The 13070-nt window shown below is 38.3% G+C and overlaps 1 protein-coding gene across 1 annotated transcript; it reads left to right on the plus strand.

Annotated features, from left to right (window-relative positions):
• The first annotated feature begins 4928 nt into the window (after positions 1–4928).
• LOC128635158 (heat shock factor protein 5) lies at positions 4929–11348 on the plus strand. Its single transcript, XM_053686505.1, has 6 exons — positions 4929–5271; positions 6747–7251; positions 7789–7902; positions 9028–9119; positions 9323–9463; positions 10282–11348. The coding sequence occupies exons 2-6, from the start codon at positions 6762–6764 to the stop codon at positions 10327–10329; spliced, it is 885 nt and encodes a 294-aa protein (XP_053542480.1). The 5' UTR covers positions 4929–5271; positions 6747–6761; the 3' UTR covers positions 10330–11348.
• The last annotated feature ends 1722 nt before the right edge of the window (positions 11349–13070 follow it).

The following is a 13070-nucleotide window of genomic DNA, read 5'->3' on the forward strand; positions in this document are numbered from 1 at the left end:
TATAATCTGTATTAAGACCTGTTATGTCCCCTCCATTTTCACTGAGTAGAGCTGAAACCTTTTCAATGCACATCTGTTACATTTGATTTTTTGTTGTTGATATAATAACAATTTACTTTTTTTTGAAGTACCATTACTTTGTTCTTTTATACTGCATGAGCAAAAATAAAAATAACTTAATTAAATAATAATAATAAAAAAACATCTTTTGGAGAAATGGGGTGGGTTTTATGTAAACAAGTGAAACGTCTAATATTGAGTCAGAAACATGTCAAAGAATCATATTAAATCATGAACATGTGAAACATATGATACTGAATTTGTTAGAAAAACTATTTTCCCTTGCTCCCAGTGGCGTGAAACTCACTGTATAGTGATTTAAGCCAGTGTAGCGCCCCCGTGTGTCTGCACACACAGGAGGAATGAAAACACGCTTTGTCAGAGCACTTTTGAGGAAAAGTGACTTTCTAGACTGCAAATCTCACATTTTCCCCTTTATCATACATTATCATCATATAATGGATTTTAATTTAAACAATCCTATTTCGTATCATTTTACATCAGAAACCTGCAAAGTATATTATGTGAAAAATGTCATATTGGAGCAGGTCACGCAGTTGATTATATGCGTTTGTTAGAAAAACCACTTTCCCTGGCGCCCAGTGGCGTGTAAACTCGCTGTATAGGGATTTAAGCCAATGAAGCACACTGTAAAAAAAAAAAAAATTGTTTACTCAACTTAACTTATTGAGTTGTCTTTTTGCTTTGACTCAGTTAAGATGTCTTTACTTAAAATAATAATTAGTTTCAACTTAGTCTTGTTGACTATTAAATAATTGACCCAACTACTCGTTTCAAGTAACGCAGACTTCCCAAGTTCAGGTGAAATACTGTTATAAAGGTAAGGTGAACTTAACGTTTTCAAACTGTCGGTACTAAAATTCGAGTTCATTTAACTTAATGTGGCTTATTTTCCTAACTTACATTAGCAAGTTCAACCAAATAAATAACAACCCATTTTTCCATATGAAAGACTTTGTTTGTTTTCCTTATAAATTTACAAATTTAAACAGAACAAGACGAACAGGTTCAAATATCCAGAGCAACAATAGCCAGTGTTTCTTTAATTCTAAGTAAAAGGTTAAAAATGTAATACTGTAGAAAGATCAATGAGTAAACAAAAATCTATTACAATTGTAAAAAAATAAGTAATAATAATAATAATCTTTATTTTATAAAGCGCCTTTAAAAGCAGCTTCTCAAAGCGCTGTACACAAAATAAGCAGTACAAAAAATAAATCTCAAGTTAATACGAACATTAATAATAACAATTATAAAATAATAATAATAAAAATAAATAAATAAATAAAAAGACATCAGCAGTCAAATGCAAGTTTAAAAAAATGTCTTAAGTAGCGCTTTAAAAATGTCAAAGGTCTGAGCTTCCCTGAGTTCAGGAGGAAGAGAGTTCCAAAGGGAAGGAGCGTAGACAGAAGAAGTCCCGTCACCTGTAGATTTTAGGCGGGTTGTGGAACAGTTAACAGATTACACTGTGAGGAGCGCAGTCTGCGATTTGGGGTGTAAGGGATTAATAAAGCAGATTAGTAACATTATCACTCTAGAATGAAAAAACTGAAGAAAAGAATCACAGAGCTGCTGAGAAACAGGCAAGGTAGTAACAGCATTAACTTGAAGCAATCTGTTTATGGTTTGGAACAAGTGTCTGGGATTATTTTGATTTTTTACAATAGTCTGAGAGAAGTAAGAGGATCTTTCAGTCTCCATTAGTGCTCGATAATCACCCAGAAGATCCTTCCACGCTTGATAGTACACATTCGGTCCAGTAAGGTGCCGTTTGCGCTCCATTTTCCGACAAGCAGCTTTTCTAGAACGCAGATTGTCATTATACCAGGGAGCAGAGCGGGAGAATGTGACCTTACGTGACCTTAGAGGAGCAAAAGGTTAGCAGCAAGAGCAGAATTTAACTGCAGGACTTTCTCCTCCAGCGATGAGGGATGAAGATCGCTTAAAGTGGAAACAACCGAATTGGAGAAAACGGTCCGATCAATGGACTTCCACTTCCAGAAGGTCACTGTTCAGACGGTAGGCTCACATGGATGATACAGTTCCAGATTAAAAAGACAGCTGAATGATCAGACAGTCCAATGTCAACAGATGAAAACTGCGATACAAACGAGCCGTTTGCAATCACGAGATCCAGCGTATGGCCCTTGTTATGAGTCGGGTCAGTTACAAACTGTGTGAAGTTAAAACAATCAAGTAGCGACAGGAATTCCTTAACCGCCACAGAGTCACTCCACATCCACATGGATGTTAAAATCTCCCACAATTAGAATTCTGTAAAACTTCATTCTCAACACTGACAGGAAGTCAGCAAACTCTGACATAAAAGCTGCATGTGTCTTGAAATTACATGAATTTCTCAAAATAAACAGAAAAAGCAAGCAGAAATCTGTTTTTGCCTAACAACATTACATTTCAATTGCCCGGTGTTTAAAGGTGAAAATATACAACAAAACTGAAGTCATGCTGTTTAGGTATAGAAACTGTAACATACACAACACAACACCACATGAAATCTCTCTTACAAGAAATGCATAACACCATCTCTACTTGAGCAGATTATTTTTAAGTGAATGTACTCGTGCACTGCAGGCATCAGCTCCGATGTTCATGAACAGCCGCTGAATCACCTCAAAGGTGTATTTGAAGTTTGTGGGGTAGTTTATGTTACGTGCATAAAGCAATCCCATCAAGTTGACAAATGCATTTGGTACATCACCAAGATTGCATAGAACGACAACTTCTTCCATTACAAGGGCTACATCACCGCAGTCACACGGAATAGGGTCCATCACGTCATCCACAACTGTACTGATTCCAACAGTCACGCCCTTGATTAACTCTTCTTCAGAATCTGTGTGCTGTATTAAAAACAAAGACAAACTTTAAAATGTGCTTTCACACATACATCCTCACAAGCGCAGCGACTTAAGAACAGCATGAGTGAACCGATCTTAACTTTACTAGTCATCACACAAGATGAATTAATATCAGAAGGTGGGAAAAAAAAAATACAACGTCCTGAAATTCATCATCTCTCATGAAAATAAAACAAGGTAAACTCCATCAATACGTGGATATCAATACTCCATATCAATACGTGGATTTCCATTATCCGAATATCTTCCAACACCTTACTTTCCTCACAGACACTTACCTCACGGATCTGTAAGAACTGAGATGGATTCTCCCGCATGGACAGTGGCAGCCCCAGCAGTACTGCAACCCTCTTCCTGTGATTTGATGCCTCAAAAGTACAAATGTTTTATATTCAAATTATGCAGGACAAGAGAAATAGCAAGAAAGGAAATGACCACAGTATTTACAAAACAAGTACACTTGAAATAAACCTACTCACATTTTTATCCAGGCTCTCCAGTATGGCACTCCTTTCTGCGATGTCTGCATGGCGCCTCGAGCGGTACAAATACAGCAGCTTTGAGGCGTGTTTGTCAAGACCCTCATAAAAGGACTTGCTCAGGTCCATCGACACAAGTCTGGTGAATTCTGCGCTGATCTTCCGTCATTACAGAACATCAAACAAACATGACACAGAAACATGTTAAACACTGCAAAAAAAACAACAACACTCATTTGAATTTTCACAGTGCAGGTCAAAGGTCATAAGGTTCCATTCCAAAGTACTACAGCACTGCTGTACAATGTAGCCAAGTCCATAAAGTTACACGTTACTTTAGGTAAAAGAACAAAAAAAATGCAAGTTTAATCATTTTTTCATATTGGATATGACAAAAAAGACAGTTCTATCAGTGCCTAAAGTAATTCTATGAAGAAAAGAAAAGTCATTCAAAAATGTAATAAACAGTGTACACAAGCAAGATCAGGACCAGAGTAATAGATTCTCACCAAATCTCTTGAGAAATTTCATGGCCAGCGGTTCATATACATATTGATATTGTAAGCAAAGCTAATGAGGGAGCATTACAGTGGAAGCAGGAGCATCAGAAAATGAAAGGTTATTATATATATTTTAAAAAATTACGTTCAAAGACCTGCATACTTAAACAAACTGCTAAAAATCAAAGTGCGAGCATAGTCACAAATATTAACACAAGACAGTTCGGATCATTTTACTGACTCGGATCTTTGAATCTCGTTCAGCAAAATGAACGAATCTTTTTTGCATCATTTCGTTCATTTCAGCAGAATAAAGTTAAAATGTTACATGTTAAACTCCCCAACACCTCTAGTACTTACGCAAACGTTGATCACATTTGGAATAAAAAATAAACTATAGGCTAATGCAACCGAGGCCGAATTATGAGAAACAGAAATGATTGATTAATTGCTTAGCATTAGCAGTCTGTTAGTTCACCTCCCGATCCGAGTCGTTCTTCTTTTGTCACGTCACATTTGATCAGTTCACGTCTCGAGTCTTCAGGCTCGAGGCATTCGTTCATCACGTGACTGCCCCATATTCTGAATGCAGTGGGGCTGTGAAGTGATGAACGAACGACTCGAACCAAAGCCTCCAGAGGTGAACTAATCATTTCTGTTTCCGGTACAGAACCTATGGGGATGTGGCTGCGCATGCGCGTTCAAAAATTAACGGATCACTCTCTGAGACAACTCGTTGTTCCCGAATCATATTAAAGATTCGTTCAAAATGAACGATTCCTTCACGAACGACACATCACTACGCAGTGCGCCAGCACTTAATTAAGTTCTCTCTCACAGTTTTTGCTCTTGTAACACCACGCACTTCCCGCTCTGTATTCTCGCATTCACATTAAAAAATAAAATAGATAAATAACCACTGAATGTGGTACACACACATATTTACATATTGTGATATTTAGCAATGTCTCAATATATCTGAATATATGGCATTTCATAGGTATATACATGCACTACATATACATGTTTACATGGTAGTTTATTAATCAGAGTATTGTCTTAATCGGGTTAATAGTGGAGTATTGTTGTCCATGTAAACGCACTGATTGACTCCCTTCCATACAGACAGCAATACACCATGACATCAACACACGATGACATCACGACCTATGACATCAAATTCTAAATTACAAATTTGTTTTGATTCAAACTGGTCAGTGATCATTGTTGTCCACAAAACCTGAGAAGACGCACACAGCCCAACCAGTTGACCAAATTGTTGTGGAAATCATCAAAGAAACACTCACAGACCTCTGACATCCTCTGAAGGTAAAAAAAAAGGTTTATTACAGAAAGATGGTTAAAACAGGATAGAATGAAGCAGGATAGATTAGTGAGAGCGCTCTGAAGCACTTGTGCTCAACCACTACTGTAGATATGAAACGCAGAGCACGACACACTTTTGTGTACCGATCTAAGTGACATGACATGGCCTTCTTAGGCCTTATCCTCTGATGAGAATGAAACAGAACAAGAACAACACTATTACAAAGTAAAAATGAATCATTTCCCTCACATGTGTACCCCGCCTGGTGCCCGATGCTCCAGGTTTCCCGACACCCAGTAGTAAAGCGGTATAGAAAATGGATGGATATACATTTTATATTTCTCAATCAATCATTACAGTCTGTTAGGAACTCGGGAATTTCGGTAATATCCACTGAAAAGTTAAAAGCGTACGGCACAGCATTGTTTTGTCATAGGTTGATATCATCACACCTGAGTGATGAGCCCACATACATAAAAAGAAAAAGAAAAACAGACTGCAATTCCATCAAAATTTTCCGGATTATGGGTTTACCATATTGTAGTGTTACAACCTGGAACCTGGAACTGACTTTTATATTAAAGTGGGGGATCAGTACACACTAAAATAATACGTAATACAATAAAAACACAATTTGTTAAAAATATTTACAAAACAAAACATTACTTAAAACAACAAAAACATTACAGTTGTTATTTCATAAGTATTCATCCCCGTTGCTGTGAAAGCCCTAAGTTCGTTGGAGAGACACAAGGCCACAGCTTCACATTTTTGGTTTGCTAATGAAGAGTTATATATTAGCACATTTTGTCATAATTTTTGGCCTAAAGTTTTTTTTCCTGCTAGAGGAATAACAGAGACCCCGCGGGCGGTACGTTTGCCGCTGCTGACCTAAACGTTCACCGTTTCTCCTACAAAATATGCAGAATAGCGTCGTCACTATTTTCCGATACACGTTAATACGCACCAAGACTTTACTTTGGGATCGAACGACGTCACAGGCACGGGTTACTCTGACTGGATAAATCCACACGAGCTCATTGGATATTCATGAATTTGTCCGGCGCCTCCACCTGCCCAGTCTCCTGAATTTAAACGCTCGAGGCCGGTGCGTACGCGTAACGGTTCCTGACCAGTTTTAACGGCTTTGAGAAGCGATAAGGGATCAGAGAACTATCAAAATACCACATAGCAGGTGTATGATCTCACATGTAGGAAATATTTCACACGTGATCATGTGGCTCTTAGAAATTACTTTGGGTGTGTTTTTGTTTGAGTATTTAGGCTACGTCCAGGTTGCTTGACAGCTCTAACGGTCAATTTTGACAACATTAATGCTATAGCTCGTTATTGTTAGTGATTTTCAGCTGTTACTGAAGATGAATGTGTTATGTGTTAGCTAGCCACCTACTATCTAGTTAGTGCTAGAGAGCAATTGCTACATTCAGTCTCCTTTTTTTCTCCCTTCTGGCTACAGATCTTTTTAGCTGATATGGAAAACACTGATGCAACTTTTGGCACCTTCATCAACCCCAACTACTTCCCTGGAAAGTTGTGGCGTTTGGTGAACGATCCCCAGATTTGCTCAATCTGGTGGGACGACAGCGGGGAAGGGATACTTATTCATCAGGAAACATTCGAAGCCGAAGTACTATTGTCCCAACCCACACATTTGTCTGAGTACTTCAGGACAGCAGACTTCATAAGTTTCATTCGCCAGCTGAACCTGTACGGCTTCAAAAAACAACGCACGAACATCTCGGACAAGCAGTCGTACAACCCTTCGATTAAAGCCCAACTACACCATTTTCATAACCCGTACTTCAAACGTGATAAGCCCGAGCTCCTGCTCGATATAAAGCGACGCACGCCTCTCAATAAGGCCAAGCTCGCCGGCTTAAAGGTGACGGGCAGGACGCCCAGACGTTTCCATCACGTGATGCAGAATTCAGCACAGGAAACCTCTGGCTTAATGAGAACAGGTTGGTAGTGTTTCAACAAGCAGATGAAAAGAATAGACAGAATATATTCATTCATTCACTTCAGTAACAACTTTAGCCTGGTCAGGGTCATGACGGATCCAGGGCCTATCCCGAGAAAACTGGGCACCCTGAATGGGACGCCAGTCCATCGCAAAGCACCGTGCGCACACACACATTCACACACTCGTTCACACATAGTGCCAATTTACCATGAACACTCCACTTATAACCTGGAACCTGGAAGAAACCCACCTCAACCCTAGTCCACAGGTTTCTCTGCCACTGTGCGCATTCTTTAAATCTGGAAACATTTTAGCCCATGTCCTTCCAAAGACTGGATAGAGGAATCCATTAGCCTCAAAATAAATAAAAAAACATGCATATATAGGAATGTGTAGAAAAAAAGAGAAAATAGACAAATATGATGAGAAAGCGTACGTCGTTTTGCTAGTACAGTGCCAGCTAGATAACTTTGCGGCCTCGGTCATCATCTGTAGTTTTAGTTTATCAACACTTGACTTGTCTCTGTCTGTTCAGGTTCAGTCTTGCTTGAACATCAGGGGACCCCTTACCACCATCCCTGTAATGTCCCTCAGCAGGAGCAGAGGAGCAACACACCTCATCACTCACAGTACGGGTTTTACACACCAGGTGATGATTTAATACATTTTGACCCCTTTATAATAGCTGTGAGCTCAGCCTGAATTAGTATAAGCTTTCGATCTGCACGCTACTTTAGTAAATACAGTAGTATAGTGCATCATTCTGACGTGTAGTTTAATTGTATGCAATTTAGGATGGAGCCCAGTCCACTGTTTCACAATTTCAGTGTTGGTGTTTCTATCTATCTATCTATCTATCTATCTATCTATCTATCTGTCTGTCTGTCTGTCTGTCTGCCCATCTGTCTGTCTGTCTATCTAGCTATCTGTCTATCTGTCTGTCTATCTGTTTATCTGTCTGTCTGTCTATCTATCTATCATCTGTCTATCTGTCTATCTATCTATCATCTGTCTATCTATCTGTCTATCTATCTATCTATCTATCTATCTATCTATCTGGCTGTCTGTCTGTCTATCTATCTATCTATCTATCTATCTGTCTGTCTGTCTGTCTATCTATCTGTCTGTCTATCGATCTATCTATCTATCTATCTATCTATCTATCTATCTATCTGTCTGTCTATCTATATTTTGTCCATTTTTAACAGATAAAAATGAAGATAACGATATCGATGTGATTCTATGTTTTGATGTTAAACCTTCAGCGCATAATTCAGAGATTCAGAGTCTTCTAGTGAGTCATTCTAACAACTGTTATATGTTTAATGCCTGAACAACGTAGTTCTAAAGTTAGAAAAGAAAATAAATGCTGTAAACAAAAATAAATAAAAGCCCACAACGTGCGCATGCCGGATTTCACCATCTATTAACAGCTAATAATATCTATCTAGCAGCTAACATTTTACTTGAATGTGTCCCCTTTCACCAGCTCAAACTTCTCAGCATAAAATTAAAAGGGCTGTGGGAGTGTACAGGAGCGGGGTATCAACACCATTACAGTGCAGTGTCACAACATGATTGTCCTTCATGTCATTAGTCTGTACCTATAAGCAAGAAGTCCCACAATGCCTTGCAAAGAATGAACAAAAAACTGTGTGCAGAGGGGCTGCAGGAGCTGTGATATGGTTCCTGAATAATCTATCTTAGTGATGTGTTGTTTATGTCTTACCAAGAAATGAATGCTTTATTAACCTTCAATGTTTCCCACCCCCAGTGTATCAGCGCTGTAGCCCAGACGTCTTGGATTCAACAGTGCCATGCTCTCAACAACCAGCTGCTTCCTGCTCTCCTAGTGGCTATCACCCTGTAAGAACCGAGAAACCTTTTTAAGTTTACTGTTCTGATCACTAAAAATGGCTAGTGTCGTTATTTTAGCCAGTGTAGGCATGTTAAGGTTTGATGGTACATGTTGCAGTATGAAGGGAATGCTGGGAGAACAGTCAAACAGTTAAAAGTAAAACCTCGGTGTGTAAATAATATTAATATGAATTCTCCCACTCATTGCTCAGGACTACTCAGTCGGATACGCTGATCCGATCGATCAGGATCCATACTGGAGAGCAGGTGATGTTCCAGAGTCCCGGACGAGTGACCTGGGCATAGAGAAAGAGGAACTGGACGCTATATTAGAGCTGGCGTTGGACATGCAGGTCAGATTATATTCATTCCTTATTTCTGTTCTTGCTCCTGTTGTAAAATAATCAGCACATGACTGAACAAAACTTTTTATTTTGTCATGAATTTGCAGTCAGAAGCTTATAGACTTGTTTGTGAGGTAATGGATTTGAGTTTATGGGTGCGTCTCAATCAGCTCCACAGGTCCGTAGTCAGGACACTGATCAGGGAGTGGACCATTTGAAGGACTGTCTCAATTGCGAAATCCTACCAGTGTGCACTGGCACGTTCGCTCCCTGAAAAATCCCACAATGCACCACGAAAACCAAGGAGCTTAGATGTTCACTATTTTCCCTTACTGAAAATGAGGCCATGATTTCAGAAGCCTCTCAGATCGAACAATGTGGCGGACGAACGCTGTTGTTGCAGATCTCAAATGGTTACTTACGTTAGCGATTTTTAACTTTATTTGACGTTCTATATATTGTTTATTTGAGTCTAACGACTTTAATGATTTTTTAAAAATCTACTAACTAGTCTACGATCCTACTTGAAGTACCATGACAGACAGATGAATATGACACATAATGTTAGAAAGATGTCCGTCCTGCATGTTGAGGTTAAGTGCCAGTGGTGATGTTTTACAGCGCGAGTACGTAGTCATGTTACCGGAAACTGAGTCACCAGTGTCCTAATGTGTAGTGAGTCAGGGTCTTTACCAGTGCCCGAGCTCATGTACACCATATACTGATCCACCACCTAGGGATCGAGGGAGCTGATCGAGACGCACCCTACCGTATGTTTGTGTAATGTGAAGCGTTAATGTTGTTTTCTATATATTTGATTTATTCAGGATGAAGTTGATGTCCGGACGTTGCTGCAGCTATCACTCACCTGTTAAGACAGCTTGAGTGGGTGTTACGAACCCGTAGTGGTGCTACGAAAAATAATCTGCCAAACAAAATGAATCAAAGAGACAGAGACTGAATGCAGTCGATACAAAAAAAAAATCATTTGTAAAATAGACATTTGATTGAATGACAGTTTATAGTTTTTATGTGTATTTTAGGAAAATATAAGATGTAAATTATGTCCAAGTCACTTGAGAGCATTACTGTAAATTAATGTAATCCTACAGCTCTCTAGATTATTTGTTGTAATAATAATAAGAAGCAGAATTGTGTTTCACATTTTTTAGACCTGAATGTTATAAATGTTAGGAAGATTTTTTATTTATTTTTTTATATCTTATCTTTTTTATTTATTCGTTTCAGGCATACTGTTTTAGTCTTTTTTCCTCATGTACAAGCCGTTTATTTAGAAATGTGATATTTAGATATTTAAACAAAATCAAATTTCATATATCATGCAGTTTTAAGTCAAAAAATAAAGATATGGGATCGATGCATGAAAGGGTTCATTATTATACTCTGGCACGAATACGACACCTTTGTGTTGCTATATGAGTAAGAAACATAAACACCCATGTGGCCGGTGTTAGCCGCTGGAACAATATCTACGACTCTGTGTAGACCAGCACACTGGCAGGTACACACACCACAGGAAAACTGCAAATATTTGCCTGTGCTAAGAGCGGCCTGTTCTCCTGAAGCTCTTATTTAATGAAGTATAACCTTGTTGAAGGGCAAACAGTTGGAGCTGTTTTAGTGATGTTTTAGTGTTGTAGCTCTATAGCTCTCTAGATTATTTGTTGTAATAATAAGATCATTTTGTGTTTCACATTTTTTTAGACCTGAATGTTATAAATGTTAGGAAGATTTCTTGTTTATTTTTTAATATCTTATCTTTTTTATTTATTCATTTCAGGCATACTGTTTTAGTCTTTTTTATGCTGCCTGACATGTAGAGAAGTAACTGTTACCAATAAAGTGAATTATTTCTTTTAACAGCATGTCCTGAAGTGCTTTATTCCTCTTATACTACAGCAGTTTTTATCTATTAAGGAACAACACATCATACCTGTTTATCTGTTTATAGCTGTGTTGTAGAAAGTCTGAGAAACAAAGTAGTTTCTTATCACTTGTGTTGTAAGACCTATAAACAGTCGATCCCCCACCAGCCTCTCATTTTTATTTTCTCTTGAAGTTCATACTACAACAACAACAACAACAACAACAAAATGCAGCTTGTCATGGAACATTTCAGTTGCCACACTACATTGTGCCTACATATTAGCCATCAGATAAGCACAAGTAAAAACTGTTTGACATGAACTACACATCAAAACTTTAGACACACTCATTCCGCATTTAGTCATCAAAACTCTGGACTAACACAAATGGGAACTATGGGAATTATATTACTCCTGAGGTGAACTAATCGTTTCTGGTTCCGGTACAGAACCTATGGAGATGCTGCGCATGCACGGTCAAAAATGAACGAATCACTCGTGGTTCCCGAGTCATATTAAAGATTCATTCAAAATGAACGAATCACTCAGAGACAACTTCTTGTTCCCGAGACATATTAAAGATTCGTTGAAATTGAACGAATCACACTTTGAGACAACTCGTTGTTCCCGAGTCATATTAAAGATTTGTTGAAAATGAACGAATCACTCAAAGACAACTCGTTGTTCCCGAGTCATATTAAAGATTTGTTGAAAATGAACGAATCACTCTCTGAGACAACTCGTTGTTCCCGAATCATATAAAAGATTTGTTGAAAATGGACGAATCACTCAAAGACAACTCGTTGTTCCCGGGTCATATTAAAGATTAGTTGAAAATGAACGAATCACACTTTGAGACAACTCGTTGTTCCCGAATCATATAAAAGATTAATTGAAAAGGAACGAATCACTCTCTGAGACAACTCGTTGTTCTCGAGTCATATTAAAGATTCGTTGAAACTGAACGAATCACTCAAAGACAACTCGTTGTTCCCGAGTCATATTAAAGATTTGTTGAAAATGAACGAATCACTCTCTGAGACAACTCGTTGTTCCCGAATCATATAAAAGATTTGTTGAAAATGGACGAATCACTTAAAGACAACTCGTTGTTCCCGAATCATATTAAAGATTCCTTGAAAATGAACGAATCACACTTTGAGACAGCTCGTTGTTCCCGAATCATATTAAAGATTCCTTGAAAATGAACGAATCACTCTCTGAGACAACTCGTTGTTCCCGAGTCATATTAAAGATTCGTTGAAAATGAACGAATCACTCAAAGACAACTCGTTGTTCCCGAGTCATATTAAAGATTTGTTGAAAATGAACGAATCACTCTCTGAGACAACTCGTTGTTCCCGAATCATATAAAAGATTTGTTGAAAATGGACGAATCACTCAAAGACAACTCTTTGTTCCCGAATCATATTAAAGATTCGTTGAAAATGAACGAATCACACTTTGAGACAGCTCGTTGTTCCCGAATCATATTAAAGATTCCTTGAAAATGAACGAATCACTCTCTGAGACAACTCGTTGTTCCCGAGTCATATTAAAGATTCGTTGAAAATGAACGAATCACTCAAAGACAACTCGTTGTTCCCGAGTCATATTAAAGATTTGTTGAAAATGAACGAATCACTCTCTGAGACAACTCGTTGTTCCCGAATCATATAAAAGATTCGTTGAAAATGGACGAATCACTCCGAGGTAACTCGTTGTTCCCG

Source organism: Ictalurus punctatus, chromosome 15 (assembly GCF_001660625.3).
Source record: "Ictalurus punctatus breed USDA103 chromosome 15, Coco_2.0, whole genome shotgun sequence".
Lineage (NCBI taxonomy): Eukaryota > Metazoa > Chordata > Actinopteri > Siluriformes > Ictaluridae > Ictalurus > Ictalurus punctatus.

Bases quoted from the DNA above. Each gene is read 5' to 3' on its own strand.
- LOC128635158 (XM_053686505.1), top strand. From the start codon at position 6,762: ATGGAAAACACTGATGCAACTTTTGGCACCTTCATCAACCCCAACTAC. The intron at 7,903-9,027 runs GTGATGATTTAA...TCCCACCCCCAG, and splicing joins GTACGGGTTTTACACACCAG to TGTATCAGCGCTGTAGCCCA. The intron at 9,120-9,322 runs GTAAGAACCGAG...CTCATTGCTCAG, and splicing joins CTCCTAGTGGCTATCACCCT to GACTACTCAGTCGGATACGC.